The 21,638-nt window shown below is 31.9% G+C and overlaps 2 protein-coding genes across 2 annotated transcripts in view; one reads left to right on the top strand and one right to left on the bottom strand.

Moving 5' to 3' along the window:
• LOC134720761 (uncharacterized) overlaps positions 1 to 7,776 on the top strand; it is an 83,093-nt gene extending 75,317 nt beyond the window's left edge. The window contains exons 21-23 of the mRNA XM_063583243.1: positions 80 to 1,650; positions 3,506 to 3,646; positions 5,018 to 7,776. Of these exons, the coding sequence (XP_063439313.1) occupies positions 80 to 1,650; positions 3,506 to 3,646; positions 5,018 to 5,207 (1,902 nt within the window). The 3' untranslated portion in view covers positions 5,208 to 7,776. The remainder of the gene's footprint in view (positions 1 to 79; positions 1,651 to 3,505; positions 3,647 to 5,017) is intronic.
• A 3,674-nt stretch (positions 7,777 to 11,450) lies between these two features.
• LOC134722316 (beta-1,4-N-acetylgalactosaminyltransferase bre-4-like) lies at positions 11,451 to 20,934 on the bottom strand. The gene is made up of 7 exons (XM_063585926.1): positions 20,913 to 20,934; positions 17,602 to 17,828; positions 17,157 to 17,344; positions 16,273 to 16,395; positions 15,622 to 15,726; positions 14,180 to 14,318; positions 11,451 to 12,250 (listed from the first exon to the last, which is right to left on the bottom strand). The coding sequence occupies exons 1-7, from the start codon at positions 20,932 to 20,934 to the stop codon at positions 12,245 to 12,247; spliced, it is 810 nt and encodes a 269-aa protein (XP_063441996.1). The 3' UTR covers positions 11,451 to 12,244.
• Positions 20,935 to 21,638: the final 704 nt, after the last annotated feature.

The following is a 21,638-nucleotide window of genomic DNA, read 5'->3' as shown; positions in this document are numbered from 1 at the left end:
TCAAACAATAAAATATATCATAAGTCTAAATAGTCTTCATTCTTGTAACTGTAAAAACTTTTTACAAATTTATTATCAGTCGCAGAATGACATGGAGCCATTTCATACCCCTCCAATTGATGTTGAAAATTATGGAGCAGCAGTCCGACTTTTTGATGCCTATAAAAGTAAATCTGAGAAACGATCCGCAGAAAAACAACTATCTATATTAGGATATGAAAATCAACAATCATCTGGAATTGTGGACGGTACCTTGCAATTTCTCCAGCTGGATAATGACATTTTGTCTTCGGATAATGAAACCTATTCTAAATTTATACCATTTTCCAATCCAGAATTACGAAAATCACTTTCATCTTTACCAAGTTCACAAAAAGAACGGAACTCGACATTTGTAAAATCGAATTCAGTACAAGCCGATTTTAGTGGTGTGACTCACTGTTATCCTCATATAGTTATTGTGAATGATACTAGTTATGAAAATTTAGATGATGCCGAGAATGGCGACATTCCTAAATTTACTAGAGAACGAAAAAAATCTATACAGAGACAAAAGACCTTAGACGATCTTGATGCTCAGAGGAAAAGAGAAGTATTTGCCTCAAAACCAAAAACCTCAAGTACAATGCTTGATATTCCACCGTTTGAGTCACATTTGGCACAGAGAAGAACTCGGTGCAACCACGAGTTAGCGAGAAAATCTCCAAGCATTACACCTACGTCGTTTGAATCAGACCCTACCTACCGTTGTAACAGACATGAAAGAAGACGAAGAATAAAATCAGGAGCAGATTCCTCAGAGGATGAAATAGATCGATATATGAATAGGTCATTCTGCTCGCAACCGGACCGATTACAAGAAATGGTAAATGAATGTAAATGCTGTGGAATCGAAAGAGTACGACCGAGAAGGCCAAAATATTTACGGTTGTCACGTAAAAAAACTCAACAGCGTGAACACAGTTTTACGTCAGAAAGGTCAAGTAGTGGTGAAATTAGACGACATCGACGTCATCCAAGAGTTTCTAGTTTGAATGATTTTGGAAATTACAAAAGAAATCATGTGACAAGACATGTTTTATCAATCCCTAATGAAAGTTCAGAACCTGCTAAAAGGGTGTCTTTACATATCATGGAAGAAAATCAAATTGATAACAATGGATATCGTAAGATGCCTGTTAGAAAATCAAGAAGCAACGATCTTAATTTAAACAAAACTCCCAGTGTCAACCAGGTTTCAGATAATGGATCACCTTTCAGAAAACGTAGCCAGTCATTCCATTCAGAAACATCAGATACCAGAAAAACTCGCAATCCCGATGATCTTTTAAATAATGACCAGAAAGCAGGTCCGTCATTTTATCTAGCAAATGAAAATCAAGAACAAGAAAAGTCTAAAACGTTAAAACTTTCGACCGTAGACCTGGCAGTAGTGTCTACTTCCTCAGCATTAAGTGTAACCGACACCGATACTGGGTTTTCGTCATCGTCTCCGTGGCGGGAAACCACAGACGAGAATGTCGCAGAAAAGCTTAGAATTCATAGTTTAAAAGACTCAGCATATCAAACAAAACAGTCATCTGTCGAAAGACATCCCTACGAAGGTCCTACAAATTCTTACGAAAAACCAGAAGATGTAAAACTGAACGAGTAAGTAGACTTCATATCTTTAAGAGTAAATATATATATGGACAGCTGAATATATTACATATTCAGAAAGTAAGCAGAAAATTGTTTCTAACTTTCTTTCACATTGTTTATTTTTCAGTATTTTTTTTAATGTTAACCATGTGCCGTTTGTACATTCGTAAAGATTGTTAGTTTTCAATAAAGTCGCCATGGGCATGTTTGTAGTGACTTTTTAGATTATAAAAACAATAGAATGTTTTCAAGGAATGACTTATATATTTTTTTCTGTCTATGAAGAAAAAACATTAAAAATGTGTTGCACACTAAATAACCCACTTAGTGTTATTTTAAAGTGTGCTCCACATTTTTTATGTTATTTCCAATAGGTTATTTTAAATTGTGCTCCACATTGTTTATATTATTTCGAATAGGTAGAAAAAATATTTGAGTCATTCATTCCTTATAATTCTATTTTATTTAAATTTCATTTTAAACCGGAGTAGGTCAGAAGACGCGTTACATCAACAATTTAATTATTTTCTAAATTCTCCAATAACTGAAAAAACGATATCATAAATTTTCGTACGAATCTGCTTGTCGTAATTTAAAAAGAAAGTTTAATTTCAATTGCACCTGATTAATTTATGAAGTTTTTTTCATACGGATTTTTTTAAGGTTCTGCAAAACGCATGTCATATCTTTATGAATAAAGGTAACAGTAGTATACAGCTGTTCAAACTCATAAATCCATGGACAAAAAACAAAATCGGGGTAACAAACTAAAACCGAGGGAAACCCATTAAATATAAGAGGAGAACAACGACACAACACAACACACACAGAAACGGACCAAGCTTCAGACAAAATCCCACGAGAATAACAAATATAACATCAAAACCAAAACCAAATATATGAATTTGGGATAGACAAATATATACTCTGAGAAACAGTTTCATGTTGTTTTTTTTAAAATATAATCTGCTTTGCATATAAGCCTATTTCGTATCACAGCTACGAGCTTGTATTAGTACTGTATTGTTTAGAATTTCTTTTCGTGTGCCTATGAACATGGCATCTATAATACCGATATCAAAGATTTTAAATCTTTGTTCAACCAAAATGAAATATAGTACTCTGCTTTGAATTTATATCATTTCATTAATCAAGATAGAAATGGTAATTGATAAGTAACAAAATAGACTAGTTTAATCCAATCATAAACTAAAGATTTACATGCTAATGAATTTGTCAGACGTTCAGACTACATGTTTTATACCCAATTTATGGGCATTATGTTTTCTGGTCTGTGTTTCTGTCCGTTCGGTCGTCCATTGTACCGTTTGTTTGTATGTCTGTCCTGCTTCAGGTTAAAATATTTAGTCGAGGTAAATTTTGATGAAGTTGAAATCCAATCAACTTGAAACTTAGTACACATGTTCCCTATCATGATATGATCTTTCTAATTTAAATTGAAAATAAGAGATTTTTTCCCATTTTCACGTTCCACTGTACATAGAAAATGATAGTGCAGATGGGGCATGCATGTACTGGGGAAATATTCTTGTTTTCCCTACGATACTGGCTAAAATAGTTTGTAAAATAACAGCCATTTGCTTTTCATATACGATTTCAATAGCTCATGTTCAATACAGTGAGTAACATTCACATTCTTTTTGCGCAGAAAAACAACAATACGAACATATCGGCACATGTTTTTTACTCATTCTACGACAAATGTTAAACAAATAACATTATGTCATATAAATAGAAGCAAAATTTGTATTTGAGCCTTGTGAGTGTATTTTATTTTAAACACTTTCCCCCCTAAAGTAAGTGCATATAAATAGAAAAATATATGTCGATTTTTTTTATTCAGCAGAATAGACATGACCACCAAGCTTCAGCAAGCAGCCAGAAGATTAATTATGTACGAGAAGAATTCGCAGTTTTCTAAAGACAGCGCTTTCACAAATACCTTTTCAGAAAATGAAGATACAGATTCAGACAAGTCACCAAGGTAACCATATCATATTCAAAACGAGTCTGATGAATAATTTCATAATCTTATAAAAAGTATTAGCATAAAGTTGAAAGTTTACGTATACGGTCAGTATTTTAAAGAGTAATATATATGAGCTATGGTAAACACTACCGGAACGGTTCGATGGGGGTGTGGTTTCGTATCAATGGCTTATACAAAGGAGGGATAATCAAAATTATACTAAGATAAAAAATGAATGAAATATCAATGATATTGACTATGGTTCAATCCTCAAGAAGTAATAGGTAAGAATGATACTCGGGTATGGCGTCGGAACAAAAATTTCTGTCGCTTATTTATAGGTGTAACACCACTAATTCAGGCCTGGCCAGAAAGCACATACCAGAAAGTAGTACATATTTAACCCAAAATAGTTCCTACGCATGAGTGTAACTTTCAAAATATGTAGGATATTAAGGTAGTTTTGGCATCAAATGAAAGCTGAAGGACTGGTGATCATTGTATAATACTTTTGGACTTTAAATTTTTAATATTGAAAAATCTACATCAAATTTTAAAAAGAGGGTACATTTAGTCTGTTTGTCAGATCTGAAGTACCTGTTTTAGTACATCCGAAGTTCCGGGAACCAGTTCTTTCTTATATGCCATGTAAAGTATGTTGATTTTTTCAGTAGAAGACACCATAAAGTGTTGCTTTGACATGTAATGATTGCCACTTTATTTGAACTTAAAATGAAAGAGGTGTGTCTGGTTAAAATGGAGGAATTTAACATAGAATGTAATAGGACCATGAATAAGTGGTGTACTCCCTTAATTTTTTCTTCTTCAATTTTTGAAATCATTATCTTTCAACAACTGAACTAAAGAAATACATTTTAATCTCAGTTTCATCTTTGTGTACACTTCTCGTCTTGTAAAATTTTCTGTGTTTCGACCTCTTATTCATTATCATAACGTAACCGTTTTCAAAAAATATACTTTGGATTTTTTACCCCAGTAATAGATCATTTTCGCTACTTGGCTGAACTTTTGGGAACTTTGAATTTTCAACGCTTTTCCCTTTCATACTTTGTTTTGCCTTCTTAAATGTTTATCATTCGAGCGTCGAGCGTATTCATAGAACAATGCTAAAGAGATAAAACATAAACATATGAATCAAAACTCAATTGTGTTTTAGCACGTCTCTGAATAAACTTGATTGAAAAGTAAATCATTTACTCGGAGAATCCCTAGATAATTTCAAATATCTTAAATCACATTGCACACGTTTTATGTTTTTTATGGAAGATACACTAAGGAAGATTTCTGAATAAGATTCCATCCTTTTAAACTTACATTGAACAGTTTAGAAACAACAAAAATCTTATTTGTTTTAATTTTTTACAGAGAATTACATCCACCACTTCGACCAAGAACCAGTAATTTTTCACTACATCCTAAACTGTTCCCATTAGAACAGGTGTCGGAAGAAGGTGATAGCCACACACCCGAATCTGCAACTATTAATGGCGATAATAATACACAGTCACAGTCAGTGTTTACTGAAGACATTGAAATGAAGGAATTTGTTGTTTAAAAGTCATCAGAGTACCATAAATTGATGAGTGAAATTTACAATATGCAATTCAGATTATTTTTAACTTCAAAACTGAACTTTAACAATTATTTGACATCAGACTACTCTTAACTGTTAGGGGAATAGTTTACCCTAAGATAGTACCTTCAAAATTTGTTCTAGGGAAGAACTATCATAATATCTTCTAGGACAGATCTTTCAAAAGTTGTTCTGTGATAAAGCTGTCCAATTTTTTTTTCTCGATTTGAACTGTCCAATTCTATTCTAGTGCCGAAATATGAAAATTCAAACTAAGTCGAATTAATTATGGCATCAGTAATAACCAATGCTGAAAATGCGCATGAATACAACGTTGATACCCAAAAGCTGAGGGAAACTAAAATTCGGGTATACTGACAAGATATTACATCATTTGCAAAGCCAATTTATAATCATTCATTCCTTTCCTTTTACGTTCGATATTACAAAGTGAATATATTTATACATGATTTATCGTCGAAGTAAAAACGCAGGACTAAAACTTATGACCGTGGTGTTCATCCTCATAATTATTGTTTTTTAATTACTTACATTTTAATTCGTGTTCCGATTTTTTTGGGTGATTTTGACAGTTTGCGCCACGCTTATATGTAAACATGAAATTTGCAACAGGGATTGAGAACAGTTTTTTGTCTGACAGTTCCTAACTGATTTGATCACCAGTATATTCCAAACGTATATAAGAACCACTGACGGAAAACTGCAGTAAGAGTAAAAAAACAATTTAAATTTATGTGTATTTCAATTTATAAACAAAACAGCGTTGACGGTGCACATTGCCATCACAACGGTTTGAAATCAAATCATATTCGTCTTGAGTATTAAAGTTATAATGACCAATTAACATTTAAATCATAGTAACATCATCCGTTAGACATATATTGAAGATAGTTTATATAATGATTTATTCAAAAGCCAAACTTCATGATAACATTTCATTTATTTCATAAAAATCTGGTTTTAAGCTATACACTTTACACTAAATTTGGTGCCAACTTGTCTCGAGATATTTTTAGCACATCATATCTTGTATTATATGGGGAAGATATTACTTCAGGGTACAATAGTTGTTCCAACCAAATTATCTTAAATTTGAAAAATCATTTAAATTTAACCGTTGACGATTGAATGGATGTCACATCATTGTATAGTCCTATTGTTCGGCAACTCTTTTCACAAAAAAATCTTACGATTTAAATTAAGCGTTAGATTTTATAACATAGATTTTATAACACTTGTATAACTTGCGTAATTTTTTTTGGTGAAAAAATCCGCTGATCTTTGTCTGTTGAAGTTACAATGTGATATCATATTTTCGCCAGCCAAACTTGGTTGAATAGACGTCCAGCGTTATGCAGGTTATCTTTCTATTTTGCAGTATGTATTTTATGATAATTTATATGTTTTCATGGTTTGGTTCTGGTAAACTTTATGTTAAAGCCTTAAAATTGTCTGAAGAAATTTTTTTTCTTCTAATTTTGTCTTTAGATTTTATGTTCTTCTGTAAAATATTCTTTTTAATTATTTAATTTTATTGAGTATTATAACTTAATTCTTGACAGAAAATAATACTTTGTGTATATCATCAGTGTAAGATTACTACTGAACAAACATGTGACTAAATAAACAAACAAACAAGCAAACAAACAAATAAATAAACAGCAATACTGCTTCTATTTGTTTCAATCATGTTAAAATTCAGCAAGAAATGATTTCAGGATTGTGATTCGAGAAACACAGTTTCAAATGGAATATATATTCCATTGAAGGTGATAATTGATTCTCTCTTGGGCATTTGTATAAGTTTTGTTTTTTTCAGTTAGTTTGGCCGCGACCATCTCCAAAGAGACATAAAATGTTGATATGCATAAGCATCTATTGGTTGTTTAATTTTTTTTCACACATCCTTGTAAAGGAGCAAATATGTTTAAAATATATACAGAGCATAACAAAGATTTCCCTGAAATTTTATTACAAACATATCGTCCGTTCTTTTGAATTCATATATTTATATGCATGTATTTTGATATATATGTTAAACATAAAAGATGGTATATTTTGTCGAGTTTTATACATATTTTTATCTTGTTTGGTGGCTAATTGAAATCACTTTGCCAGAGACATACCGTTTACAACATTATTCAATTATTTAATTGGTAACTGAGAATCAAGACTTGTATATATTTATGTTCTTTAACCTTAAGAATGGAGCTATAATCAGGCGTTCAACCAATGATAAAATCACCAAAATACGTTCCGTTCCGTTTCAAATTTACTTATATTATAACTCATTTATCAATTAGATTACAAAAGAGCTCGACCATTTGGGCAATTTATGTACATCACTTTGTCAATTTTCCAGAAAAAATCATCATTTTGTATTATCGAATGGTTGATATACTTTCATACATTTGTAAACAGGGGCCTTTTTGTGTTTTAACGATACATTATTATTTGTTTTTTTAACTTGGTCAATCCTTCAGTGTTAATTTTGAGTAGGTTTTCACTCATGTAGATACATCGTATTTGAGTGTTGCGAAAATATGTAAATGATTTATGATGCATATCAATCTTGTTTATGTTTCTTTACAATGATATGTATATTAAAAATATTGTTTTTTTCCCTTAGTTATCAGGTTTTCCCTAAATTTTAATGCTTAAAACGGTTATAATTAACCCAACATCGAAAAACTATCATGAGTAAAAAAAATCGAAAAAACAATAACAAAAACAAAAACCTATCAAAACCAGTAATCAAACAAACCTGAATGTACCCAAATCTTAACAATGTATGCTCTGAAAAGTCTTCTGAACTCGACCATTCTACTTCGAATATACCAACCAATTATTTGGAAAGGATCATATTGACCCTTAACAGAAAGTGACCAATTTATCAAAAGGGTATACAGCTTATAAAAAAACATGAAAATTTAAAATCCGAATATCTATAAGTACCGAAACCGTTGAAGAGCTGTATGTAAAACAAAACTAAAATAACTAGCCAAATTTTGCCTGAGAGAGTTGAAACCTTAGTTTCTTAATAATTTCAAAATTTATAAACGGACAAAAATTTAGTAAAGTTTAGTTAAATCATGTCAGTACCGAAGTACTGACTACGGAGCTGATGATAATAAGTGATTGCCACGAAGAAGTCTGTAAGTAAGAACAAATTCGTTATTCCTCCTTGTTGGTGACATAACAATAGATGAAACAAAGGCAACAAAACAGTGAATTTTGGGAAAAAACTAAGGATTTTCTTATCCCACGAGTAGATTACCTTAGCTATATTTGGCACAACTTTTTGGAATTTTCTGTCCTTAATGCTGTTCAACTTTATACTTGTTTGGCTTTTTAAGTTTTGATCTGAGCGTCACTGATGAGTCTTATGCAGACGAAATGCGCGTCTGGCGTATTAGATTATAATCCTGGTACCTTTGATAACTATAACGACCATCGAACCGTACCCGTGGTCGTCTATGACACAGAAATTTTATAACGATAAACAACTCATAATGGCACACGTAAAATGTTTGAATAATTTTGGATATATTCTGGATAGATGAATATCAACGTCAAACATGGGTTATTTTCAGATATAATACACATTGGCTGCATCTCTGTTGGACTATTTACTTCAGTTTTTCTGTTATTTCGTTGTTTTCCTCTTATAGTTGATGTGTTTCCCTTGGTTTTAGTTTGTAAACCGGATTTGTTTTAATGTCAGACCACCAATTACTCCCTCTAATTTAAAACGTATGTAAAAGTAGCCCTACTTTGACACAAAATAGTGCTGTTGATGTCCTTGTTTACTAAAACTAACCAACAAATTTGCAGAAATGAAACTTTTGGTGAAAGAGAAATATATCTATAAAAAAGAAGATGTGGTATGATTGCCAATTAGACAACTATCCACTATCCACAAAAGACCAAAATGACACAAACATTAACAATTATAGGTCACCGTGCGACCTTCAACAATGAGCAAAGCCCATACCGCATATAGTCAGCTATAAAAGGCCCCGATAAGTCAATGTAAAACAATTGAAAGGAGAAAACTAACGGCCTTATTTATTTTAAGAAATGACCATTTTGAGCCAAAATTTACTTGTCTATGAGTTTGCATTAAAAATTGAGGATTTATGCGCTCCATAGTATACTTATTCAAAATTTCCAGAAAACCAGGGGTTATTTTTTAGAGTACCTCTGTTTGAAGGTCAGTTGTTTTGTTAGAAGACTTTAAAGGTATGTTGAAAATTGGCATGTAGAAGGCTGATACATATACAATTTAGGATATACCTGGTTTCTAAGATGTTAAACTCGAGGAAAAATTTGGTTGAACAGATAGGGATTTTGAATTGGTGGTCTGACACCTTTTCTCTAAATCAATCAATGACTTACGAACATCGGTATACTACTTTTTCTTTTATTTAATTTTACTAGAACAATTCTGCCTAAATGCAGAAATTATATTGTAGACGTCCTGTAAATTTAAAGGTTCAGGCCGTAAAATCATGTTTGATGTGTGAAACGTCAACAATAACCTGTAAGCACAGACTGATCATGTCGTTCTGTATGTTTCTTAAAAAGAGTTGTCACATTTGCAAAATCTGTCAACTAGGATTTATATTAAAAGAAAAGTTACATGATAACTTCTGTACCCAATAAATTAACTTTCGTCTTACAAGTAATATTCAAATAACACTTATCCAGCTTTTTCTGCTTGATTGATAACATGACTAAATTGTAATGGTTTTCGAATGATTTGGTTTATAATTTGGCAATATAATTGCAAATCAAACAAAATTTATTGTTGAAGTACTTTCACAAATTAAATGTTGCAATGTTAGCTCATCAAAGTGTTTTCATAATGAGTTCAGTGTCAACGATTTACATTTAGACGTGTGTTGTTGGTGAATGGTAAAACCAAAGACAACTTGAAGTACTAAACATTACTTTTCATTTTATAAATACACTACATAAGAAAATGCCTGTTCCAAGACATGATTATGAAAGTTTTTATATATTCGTTTGATGTGTTTGAGCTTTTGATTTTGCCATTCGACTAGGGACTTTCTTTTTTTGAATTTTCCTCGGAGTTAAGTATTTTTTTATTTTAATTTCTACATAGAAAAAAACAACTATATATATAACGAATCATAATGTGTTTAGCTTGTTGTTTTTGGATAATCATACAGTGTTTACTAGGCGTCATCATCCATCTGATTGTTTCCCTCCGTGTGAATTGAGTTTTGGGAGATATTTTAGATGTTTGAGTGACATTTAACTGGAATATATGATACAATCAAAAACAATTGAAATCAAGAATGATGGGTGCAAAAGGTGGATGATATTTCATAGAGGGAGACGCCCATTCTGTTCATGCACCTGATACCGCTTTTTTTGTGGAGTTCATAAATGTCAATCGATCTATAACTAATCTGTCAATCTGAACAATTTATGTTATTTGAAATTTGTAAACTACTGTTGTTTTTATCCAAAACTATTTTCTTTAAGAGTAGATATATCAATATTGTTGCTGAAGCAGATTGATTTCCTACATTACTAACCTTTAAAAATTTTGATAAATGCTTCACCGAAGACCACAGTTAATAAATTTGTGTTTTTAAGACCATGTATAGATTTAAATCTGATAAAGATTTAAGTTTTGGATTAGAATGGCCTTTTGAATTTAATTGATATCATGAATTATTTCTGTTGTATGAAACATTAGTTTGCCTTGATCTCAGTCTCATCTTTTCTCTTGAAATAAGACTATTAAAAGGAAAGTATATTAATCAATACTTCTATATACTAACTTTATTACGTCAAAGGAGTTGGTTAAAGTCCTCCCTTATCCGTCAGTAGGTTCTTTTTTTTTAAATAAGTCATTGAATTTATTTTTATTGTTCTTTCATAACAAAGTCTTATGAACAAATTAACCGATAAAAAGACAAATTATCACGATACGTTTGTTATAGAAATATATTTTATAACATAACAAGTCATCAGACCTATCACATACGTGTATAATTTGTGAAAAAAGTATTGTTCAACTTCTTTAGATCTTTGTTTTGATAGATGAGGAGGACAATTGTGATATTGACGGGAATTGTACTGATAATAAGATATGACAAATGATGTCTCTCCATTGAAGAAAGTGAATAAAACTAATGAGGAATCTAAATATAGTTAGATTTTGTCGGTCGTGATGTTTTCATTTTTGTTTGACTATTGCTGCAGGAAACCCCCACTTATTACGCCTTACAAATTTGAGATTATTTTGTCTGTCAAACACAATGTTGAAGGGCTTTAGTTAACTTTCCAGTATCTATTGACTGTAATTAATCATGAATTCAATAAGAAAAATGCGTCGATTACTTACTTGAATAAAATATCATGTCAGTTACAGAATTAAAGAACACATTTGCTAGTTGTTTTGGAAGTCCTTACTTATGACTTCTTTTAGAAACCACAAGATTTGTACACTTACTAAACGAGCAAAATAGTTAGAACTTTTGTGTTGTGCCGAATAGACATGAAACAGTAATCTTTTGTTGAATTAATGTTTATAAATGAAACAAAATTGAAATACTACGGGTTTTGTTCTCTCTATTTCCATGCATTGAAAGCCAACGCTAAATTTGGCATATTTTTCAAAAGTTTCTGATTTTGAGTCTTTTCAACCTCGTAGTTGAAATGAGTCGAGCACCATTGATGAGTGATTTGAAAATAAAGAAAATAAAATGCCTAATTCTAATGACTCTAATGTAGAAAACAAACATTGTCCTATTTTGTTATCATGACACTGCATATAAACTAGAATCCATATATGTTGTCAATGAAATCGTAACACGACGAATTATAGATGCTTTACTCGTGCAGACAACTGAATGCTGATTTAGTTTTCAGTCTTCAAATAATCGACAGCGACATTATTGATATAGCTGTTTTTTTATTCTTCTAAGCACTAATTTGTGTTCGTTTTGGTCTGCAAGCACTCAACTCTACAGATAAGAGAAAAATAGAAATACATTATATCATATGGTCTTTAAAAATGAGAGTACTAACATTTACAATAATTTAAAATATACACTTTCGATCAATTTAATTAAGGCATTTCAGGAACTGCTTGTAGTTCTTTGTTAATGTATGTATCATTGTCATTTGTTCAGTTTTTTCCTTTACCTATTCTGACTTATATTTTAACTGTGAGTATTGCCATGTGTTTGTTTATTCTAGATTGGCTAGAGTAAAAAAATAAAGAAATAATCTTTATTTCAAGAGGATGGTCCCATTAGTTAAAACTAATCTTCCTGAGAGTCCGCATTTTTGCACTTGTCCCAAGTCAGGAGACTCTGGCCTTTGTACGTCTTTTATTGTTTTAAATCTCAATTTAATTATATGTTTCGGAGTTTAATGTGACGTCCATGTTCACTGTTTAAGGTAGCACTCCACAGTTAGGTGTGTAGTTTCGCATTTTGGCCCCTGTGGATTTTTAAAATATGAGAGCTAGTGTGAAATAAAATTTATTTTTGAATAGCTGAGTACTAAAATAGCCTTTGTATTGGGTTTATATGAACATCAAGATTATGTAATGCATGTAATATAGGCTGTTTTCTGTATGACAGTCCGTATTTGCATGCCCATACCATCCATTGGTCCGGCAATTATTGCAATGTTTATTTCCAACTTTTTCTTGCACGAACTTTGTGGTGAGATTTTACGAAAAAAGGAGGCGAAAGACACCCATTTTTTATTTGATCATTAAGAAGATCTATACAAACAGTTTCTAAAAAGGTATCACTCAAAGGCATTGAAATTCTAGTTTGATCCAAATTTTGGGGGGATATCTGACATGTTTACCCCCCTTTTTGCAATATTTTATTGTAAATAGATGCAGAATGTTGCCATGGATACACTTTAAAGGAATTATTTTTCACCCTTTTAACTTTGGAAAATCAAATCTATGGAAGATACTGATTACATACATATGCACATGTACAACACAAACAGTAAGGTTAATGTAGTAGAAATCCAGGAATAGGAGATGATAAAACATTTTGTGGCTCATTTTTAATTTTATTTTCTAACTGTGGAGTGCTACCTAAGTGCTAGCTGAAGCCGGGTGAGCTCCGGGTGAACTCCGGGTGATGGATATAATCGCTGTGTTGAAGACCCATAAATGATCTTGTGAAGTTTTCTGCTCATTTGGCAGGCTGTTATATCTTTGGCATATTGTCCATTTCCGTTCTTAGTTTTAACATTCAGTGTTAATAGCATCGAAGAACATTAAAGCTGGTTAATTAGCACTGGTGTCAACGTGGTGATCGTAATTGCAAATAGCTTATTTTCAGATTTGTTCTATTGATTAGAACATATGTTTTCAACTATATATTCGGTATTGCTTGTTTCTCGATAATCACGTTAATTGCGTAATGCATGTATATATAAACCCATACATCTATGATTGGGCTAAAAATATTCTCAACGCAGTTTTTGCAAAACAATACAACAATATTATTATAATCAGTTATCCGCACTTGCTTCTAAGTTTTAACTCGGTTGGTAATATATACGTTCCATGTGAAATCGTTTCATAAAATATATATTACAGCAATGTTCATTCAAAATTAACAGAGAAACTAAACAATTTTGAGTGGAAGCATATTATGTGGATGCTCAATATATTTGCACGAAATCATCTGTTACATGAACAAGGACGTTAGTTTTCTCGTTTGAATTGTTTTACATTGTCATTTCAAGGCCTTTTATAGCTGACTATGTGGTGTGAGCTTTGCTCATTGTTGCTGGTCGTACGGTGACCTATAGTTGTTAATGTCTGTGTCATGTTGGTCTCATGTGGAGAGTTGTCTCGTTGACAGTCATACCACATCTTCTTTTTTTTTATTTTTAGGAATAAAATATGGATTTACCTTCATTACTTCTCTTTCGTTGATGTCCACAGATACTCTTGTATAAAGATGGTGTATCTGGATTCGGACAACATTATATGTCAAACTGTTTAAACCGTCTGTCTTGAATCTCTTATAGCCATCTTCCAGAAGTTTGTATCTATAGAAATAACAACAAATGTATAAACAACATATATCCTAGGATTAACCAATGTATGAGTGTGATATTATATGAATTTTTCTATTCTAAATTGGCTGTATTCTATTTTAACTTTTATTCAAATGAAAACGTGTACAAATACAAAATACAAAATCAATCACAAACAAGTAATCCTGTGTTAGGATGCTAACACAAAAGTCACCAAAACGGACCCCACATCATTGTTCTGCGGTATCATTGAAGCCAGATAATGTGTGTGTAAAGTTTTATTCAATATGAAGAATTTTATTCTTTTGACATTTTTGCTGTTTCCATGGCAACGGCGGCCATTTTGAAAATTCCAAACTCAAAAGTCAAGTCTACATAAGTTAGGCAACATTTGTTTAAAGTTTCCTGAAATTTGAAGCTTTTTTGATTTTTTTCTTATTTTTGCTGTTTCCATGGTAACGGCGGCCATTTTGAAAATTTCAAACTCAAAAGTCAATTCTACACAAGTTAGTCAACATTAATTATAAGTTTCATTAAATTTTAAGCATTTTGAAATTTTTCATATTTTTGCTGTTTCCATGGTTACGACGGCCATTTTGAATATTCCAAAGACAAACTGCTGCTGCAAATTGTTCTCTCCATAATTATATACCATCATATACCATTAAATGTGTCTAGAATAAATTTAACTTTGATGTTCTGGAATGTTCCATGAAAATTCACCCCCCTAAAATTATGCCAGGAGACCCCCTACTGAAATAAAAAAAGTTCCATGTTGAAGCAGACATGTGTCTGTAAATATTCATAGAAGTAATCATTATTCCATCTACTCTACTTACAGACGAAAATTTAAGAAATGTAAAAAAAAATTGACCCCACCCATCTTTGAGCCCCCCTAATTATGCCAAGATGACACCCTGGTATCACGGACATTGGGTTCTGCAACCCCCATGATGCAGACCTATACCCATAAAAATTATAAAGTTTCCATCCTCTACTGCTTCCTAGTTCCAGGTGGGACAGTTTAAGGGGTCACAAAAAGAAGTATAAGAATAATAATAAGAAACGGGACAAAAACATAAAGTCTCCAAAACTCCGTTTTGGTGACTTAACAAGACACACTATCTAATAAATAAAATAGAGAATGAAAATGGGGATGTGTCAAAGAGACAACAACCCGACAAAGAGCAGATTACAGCTGATGGCACCAATGGGTCTTCATCGCAGCGAGAAATTCCCGCACCTGTAGGTGGTCCTAAGCTGGTCCCTATGCATACTAGTAATAATGACATTGACATGTTCGATTAAACTTTACCTCTTTGTGTTGTGTTTGTTACCCTTCTCTTTGCCATGTCTCAACATTTTGTATCTCGCTACTTTATTCGAATGTCTTGTGACTGTAAAGTTAGCGTGCATAAGCCTGAACAGTTAAATATCAATTAATTATTCCATGACGTCACATTACAAAATGAAAGTCTTATTTTAGATATTCTAATGCATGTTTTTTTTTTTTAAGGTAAATAGATTACAAAAAATATTGAATGCTTATAAACTTTCGATTTTTGAAGAATGAACAAGAGCACGAGATTATTTATTGGAATTTCATGAACTCTGCCATCAAATATATTTATAAGATATCCGAATGCAAGTTTTTGTTTTTGTGAAATCTTCTTAGTCGCATTATTCGCATTAATTATTTATTTTTCCTGGCAAAATTTTCTTTATTTACAGTATTCATGTGTTGAAACATGTATGGTTGTTATTCATGTTTTACCATATTTGCCCTTTCTGATAATAGCAATACAAGTTTTTTTTTAAATTCATTGAATGACTACGTGATTACGGATAATCATTTCATGATTTGTTATGTGTGTTACTTTTATCTCCCTCTCTTTCTTTTTTATTCTCTAACCTGTTCGCTGTTCCACATATCATCGTCTTCTCCTTCCCAACCAAAGAATTTAACCTGTTCCACATATCATCGTCTTCTCCTCCCCAACCAAAGAATTTGTTGGAAAATCCATTGACACTCTTTAGCTGGCTTTTAGATAAAGCCGATGCGCCACCAAATATAGCTTTATATGGTAATCTGTAAAAACAATGATTCCAAATGAGACAACTGTCAATTTAAAGGGCCAATTTAAAGACCAAATGACAATTATGTGAACAACAAAATTTTCAACCATACATTCTTGACGAATATTAGAATACAGAAAACATAAGCTTTTTTAAGCTTTTGAATCTTCTTATTACAAAGAAAACACGTTTAAAACAAAGTTGTCCGAGATAACACTGACATCCAACCGCTGTTTTGCGAGACAAGCTGGGGCCATGTTCCGACCCATGAAGAATCTTGCAACCAGTTTGACTTCCACCCTTGAACTTTTTGAATTAAGATTTGTTTTGTTCTACATCGATCTTTTAAAGTTGTTCCTTATTATCGTTTATATTTAACTTCTATGATTTTACCTGTATTTGAATTTATCAATGGCTGCTGACAGATGTCTTGGTTGTGTTGTGCAAGTGTAGGAATTTCTGTCATCCTCAGATAAAAGGTCAACATCGTTAAATACAAAACAGGTATACTTGTGTAGTTTGATTGATGCTGCATAACCTATGTTCATCAACATGGCACGATTAAATTTAGAAGTACCTATCTGGAAAAAAAAACCAACACAAATTAAATCTATGTAGTAGAAGGGCTACATTTTGTGAATGTTACCATATGAACAAGGGAAGGCTTGGGAACTTGAAGTTTGCGAAATTTGAGTGTACCATGGCAAATCATGGTTGTCACTTTCTATCTAATTGTTCCTTTTGCTCGTTTATATTCAACTTCTATGATTTCACCTGTATTTAAATTTATCAATGGCTGCTGACAGATGTCTTGGTTGTGTTGTGCAAGTGTAGGAATTTCTGTCATCCTCAGGTAAAAGGTCAACATCGTGAAATACAAAACAGGTATACTTGTGTAGTTTGATTGATTCTACATAACCTATGTTTATCAACATGGCACGATTAAATTTAGAAGTACCTATCTGGAAAAAACCCCAACACAAATTAAATCTATGTAGTAGAAGGGCTACATTTTGTGAATGTTACCATATGAACAAGGGAAGGCTTGGGAACTTGAAGTTTGCGAAATTTGAGTGTACCATGGCAAATCATGGTTGTCACTTTCTATCTAATTAAATTTTAAGGAGGCATTTTTTAAAGAAAATATTTGTTAGAAAGTATTAAGTAAACTGAAATCTATCTACCAATAAAAAATCTCAAAACAGATTATCGTTTTAACCTGATCTATGATATATATTTCGTAGTCAAGTTGTCGTCGTCTTAAGAATGGATGTATATTATACAGAAATGTTTTAAGGTGTTGGTCTCCGAATGGTTTGATCACGGCGACATGGTGACGGGGTATGCAATCATCAGGGCTATAACGGCCACCTTTCTTTAACCATGACAGAGATGTCTTTAATTGGGTAGGAGATGGTATAAATAAATGAGGAGTGCTTCGTCCAACTGAAAAATATAATTATAGTCAACTGCTGTTCGTTATTTGTATTTTATTTTTCTGTTTATATTAGATCAAATTATGTCGCAAATTTTCTTCTCGCTTATTTTTTTTAAATTCAAATTTCGTTATCAATCACAGAACTTTTACCTGGTACTATGCCTGGCTCTCTATACCACACGACCACCAAGGTTCGACAAAAAATCATGCTTTCGGTTACCGGATATTCATAAGGATCTTCAGAGATCGACTAAAGTCATTGGATTTCCTAGACGATTACAGAATCGTAAAATATCCCGATTACATGTACAACATTTTTTTTCATGTTAAAAACTTCAGCAGTGTTTCACATTCATCTCGGTTAAGGTTGGCTTTTCTTAAAAAAAAAAAGATGTAATACGATTGTAAATGAGACAACTATCTGACTATGTTGCAAGGTTCATTTGAAGTTAATGAACACAATAAAAGGCAATCGTACAGTCTAGCTATGACAAAAACCCATACCATATAGTCGGCTATCAAAGGCCCCGACATGAAAAATACGAACAATTCAATTCAGAAACCCAACGGCCTAATCTATAACAAAACAAAACCAAAAATGACTGACATGAACCAACGTCAACCACTGAATTACAGTCTCCTAACCAGGAATTAAATGGAGAAATTAAAAATTTATTCATTCGTTCTTAATTTAAATAAAATGTGGCACTAAAAAAATCTGATTCATTTTTACCTAGTTTCGGAGAAGTTTCCGGACATGAAGAGAACAGCTAGTTTTGTCTCCAATATCTGTGCAATTTTCATTGTTGCCATCATAACCCACATGCCCTGTTGGTGAAGGCATCACACGGGGTATTTTATTCCGATAATTGTCAATATATCCAGTTTCATTTGTTGATGAAATTTTTCTTAAGAAATGTCCTTCTTGTATTTGTCTTGATATTCTGCTGACAACTGTTTTCTTGGCGGAAATGTTAATGGCTAGCTGAACTACAATGTGAAATGAAGAACAAATCAGTTATTTCATTGTACATGTTTTGACATTTTCTTAATCCGTCAGGTAATTGGAGGTCTATTCAATTGACACAATATGAATATGAATGAACGGAGATTTCGGGTACACGTCAAAGAGACACCAATCTAACATTAACAAAAACATAAAACTCGCGAGAACATACTTTTCCTACTCAAAACATACCATACGCAGCTACAGCTACAGTGCCTGGTCAAAAGTATAAAAAAATTCTATTTGCTATATATTTCATACAAAAACGTATGTTTAAAAAAAATGAAATTATTTATGGTAGTACTTTCTCTAGAAGTTTAATGTGCAACATGTAAGACACTCTACAGTTTGTTTTATATCTTGTGATCTAAAATAATTAGATTTTTAATGCCAGCAGATCAGTAATTTGTATAGAAAATGTTATTTGAATCACAATTGCACAATAACTTCATCTTAGAAGACAAAGCTATAAAATATACACCTACAAAACAATGTTTTGAACTATTCATTTATAAGATTTATTTATGATAGGTAAGTATTACTTTTTATTTTACAGCGCTCACTTTTTACTAACAACATTTCACTTGAGCAATCTGCTAAAATATTTTACCAGTTGATCAGTTAGTTGGAGTAGAAATCTAACTGCAATTTGGTAAACTTTTTTAGTCTTTGCTAATGTGATACCCCAAAGGTCACTGGATAAGCACTGTAAAACGAAATATCTTTTTATAATATTTTTGTTAAGAACTGACATAGAGTACTTACAGGTAAATATCGAGATAAAAAATTAGGAAACTTAGTTGTATGAGTAAACTTTTTATATAGTTTATTTCCATTATCTTTTTTTTTTAATTTAAAACTAAAAAATCATTTTTTAGAAAAACTTTATCAAATTTTATAATTTTTCTTTTTACAATACTTTACTGTAAAACTAAATTTAAACCCATACCTTAATGTGTCCATCGAGATAATTACCGTTCATAAGGAAGTATAAGTGCAATGCATGTAAGTGTTGTTTTCATTTCTTAACATAACTTGTGAACTCCTCAGGCCAAACCTGTCCATTCTTATAATATTGCCTAAAAATATATAGTTTTAATATAATTGACAGTAAAAATGTTATGCATATTAATTTTGATGTATTGCATTTGTGTAAACAATATTTTATACATTCAAATGTCTACCCATTGTAAAGAGTGCATCGGAATTCGCACATCTTCGAGGGTTGAAGACCCGGTGGTAGGATTTCCGTATTGTTTATTTTTAGGTAAATTTTCTATTCCTTGTATCCTTTTCTATTTATATTGTGAATCCCAACTAGACCCTCTCATAAAAATAATAACTGTTTTTGTATTCGCGCACCACTGCTGTAGCGAAATGTGTAGACGAAACGCACATCTTGAATATAAAACTGCTAACAACAGCAGATGTTTGATTGAAAATTTAAATTTCATCTTCGAAATTAAATGTCGACTTTTGTCATCATTTGCCATAAAATAACTTTGACCCTTATGTCCAATAACACGCTAGTTTCTCGACTCCCAATTTGGTCAGATTCTGTTCAACTTTTAATTACTTCTTTTTGCTGTGCAAATAAATGCATTTCATTGGATAATTTAACAGTGTTTTTTTTCTATTTGTTATATTTTATGATTAATTTGATTTCTAACTTGTGAATCGTTACTTTTGTTGACTATAAATAGTATTTGAAATATTCCGAAGAAAAGTATCCTGATATTCGAACATTTTACCCCTTAAATTAGAAAAACAGAGATATCTAATTTATATATTCGAGCTAGTTACTGTACGTACAACTGCAAAATGATAGACATATATTGAGACCCTTTCATTACTTCTTCGATATGTGCCGCAGTCTTATCCAACGAGACATTCTGCTTCGAAGTTTCTTATAAAAATATGCATGATATGTTAATTGGGTAAAATATGTTATACTGGTCTGTTCTTTTTTTGTGTGATTGATTTGACATCATGCTATGCATTCCTAAACTTGGAGTCACGGTGGAATCTGTTATCTTTTTACAACAAAATACCGTTGACTGGCTGATTATTGAGCTATAACCCTTACCATAGCGACCTTCGAAGTACATACGTGCTAACGTACTTGTTCTATTGGAAATCTATAATTTATAATAAAATCCAGTTTACACAGGAGACAACTACAATTTGCAAACTTCACAGCAATTATCAACAATCAGTGTTGTATTTCTTTTTATGATTGCAATATTGATAATTATAGTTCACAATAGCAAAATAACCGTCAGCATATACGACCAAACAAGATATTTCTGTTTTTCAATCAACTTTATTTAGATTTAGGTGGTAATGATCATGTATTTTCTATAAATATATTAAACAAGTATATGGTAATAACATAAGTACCTTAACAATGTAAAATATTCCTTAATTTTTTGTTTTAAATTTAGGCAGTAAGTGTGTGCACTGAGAAAGGAATGGCCGTTTGTTTATGATGATGACATGTAAAGGTGATGATGATGATCCTCCATTGTTTAATCAAACTTGGGAAACTGGAAAATTTGGTGTTATGGCGGATTCAGGCCCCACTTACCACTCTTTATCCTGTTTTGTACGCTTGTTAATCGTATTCTGTCATGAATCTCAAAGTGATGAATCTATCCTACTTAGAGAATGGCGGGAAACATTTGACAAAAAGTCTCCAGTGTCTCGTGGGGATATTATACTGTAAATTTAAAACGCATATTACAGGCAAAATAAAAATGTTAAAGGCACTTTTAAAATAACACTATGCCAGAAATGAGATAGAAACGAGATG

This window comes from Mytilus trossulus, chromosome 6 (genome assembly GCF_036588685.1).
Source record: "Mytilus trossulus isolate FHL-02 chromosome 6, PNRI_Mtr1.1.1.hap1, whole genome shotgun sequence".
Classification (NCBI taxonomy): Eukaryota; Metazoa; Mollusca; class Bivalvia; order Mytilida; family Mytilidae; genus Mytilus; species Mytilus trossulus.
Note: the sequence above shows the minus strand (reverse complement) of the source record. Positions and strands in the feature narration are given on the sequence as shown.

Bases quoted from the DNA above. Each gene is read 5' to 3' on its own strand.
- LOC134722316 (XM_063585926.1), bottom strand. From the start codon at position 20,934: ATGTACTTCGAAGGTCGCTATG. The intron at 15,727-16,272 runs GTTAAATTCTTT...TTAACTGTTCAG, and splicing joins GACGATGATATGTGGAACAG to GCTTATGCACGCTAACTTTA. The intron at 14,319-15,621 runs GTAAAGTTTAAT...TTATTTCTATAG, and splicing joins AACAAACACAACACAAAGAG to ATACAAACTTCTGGAAGATG.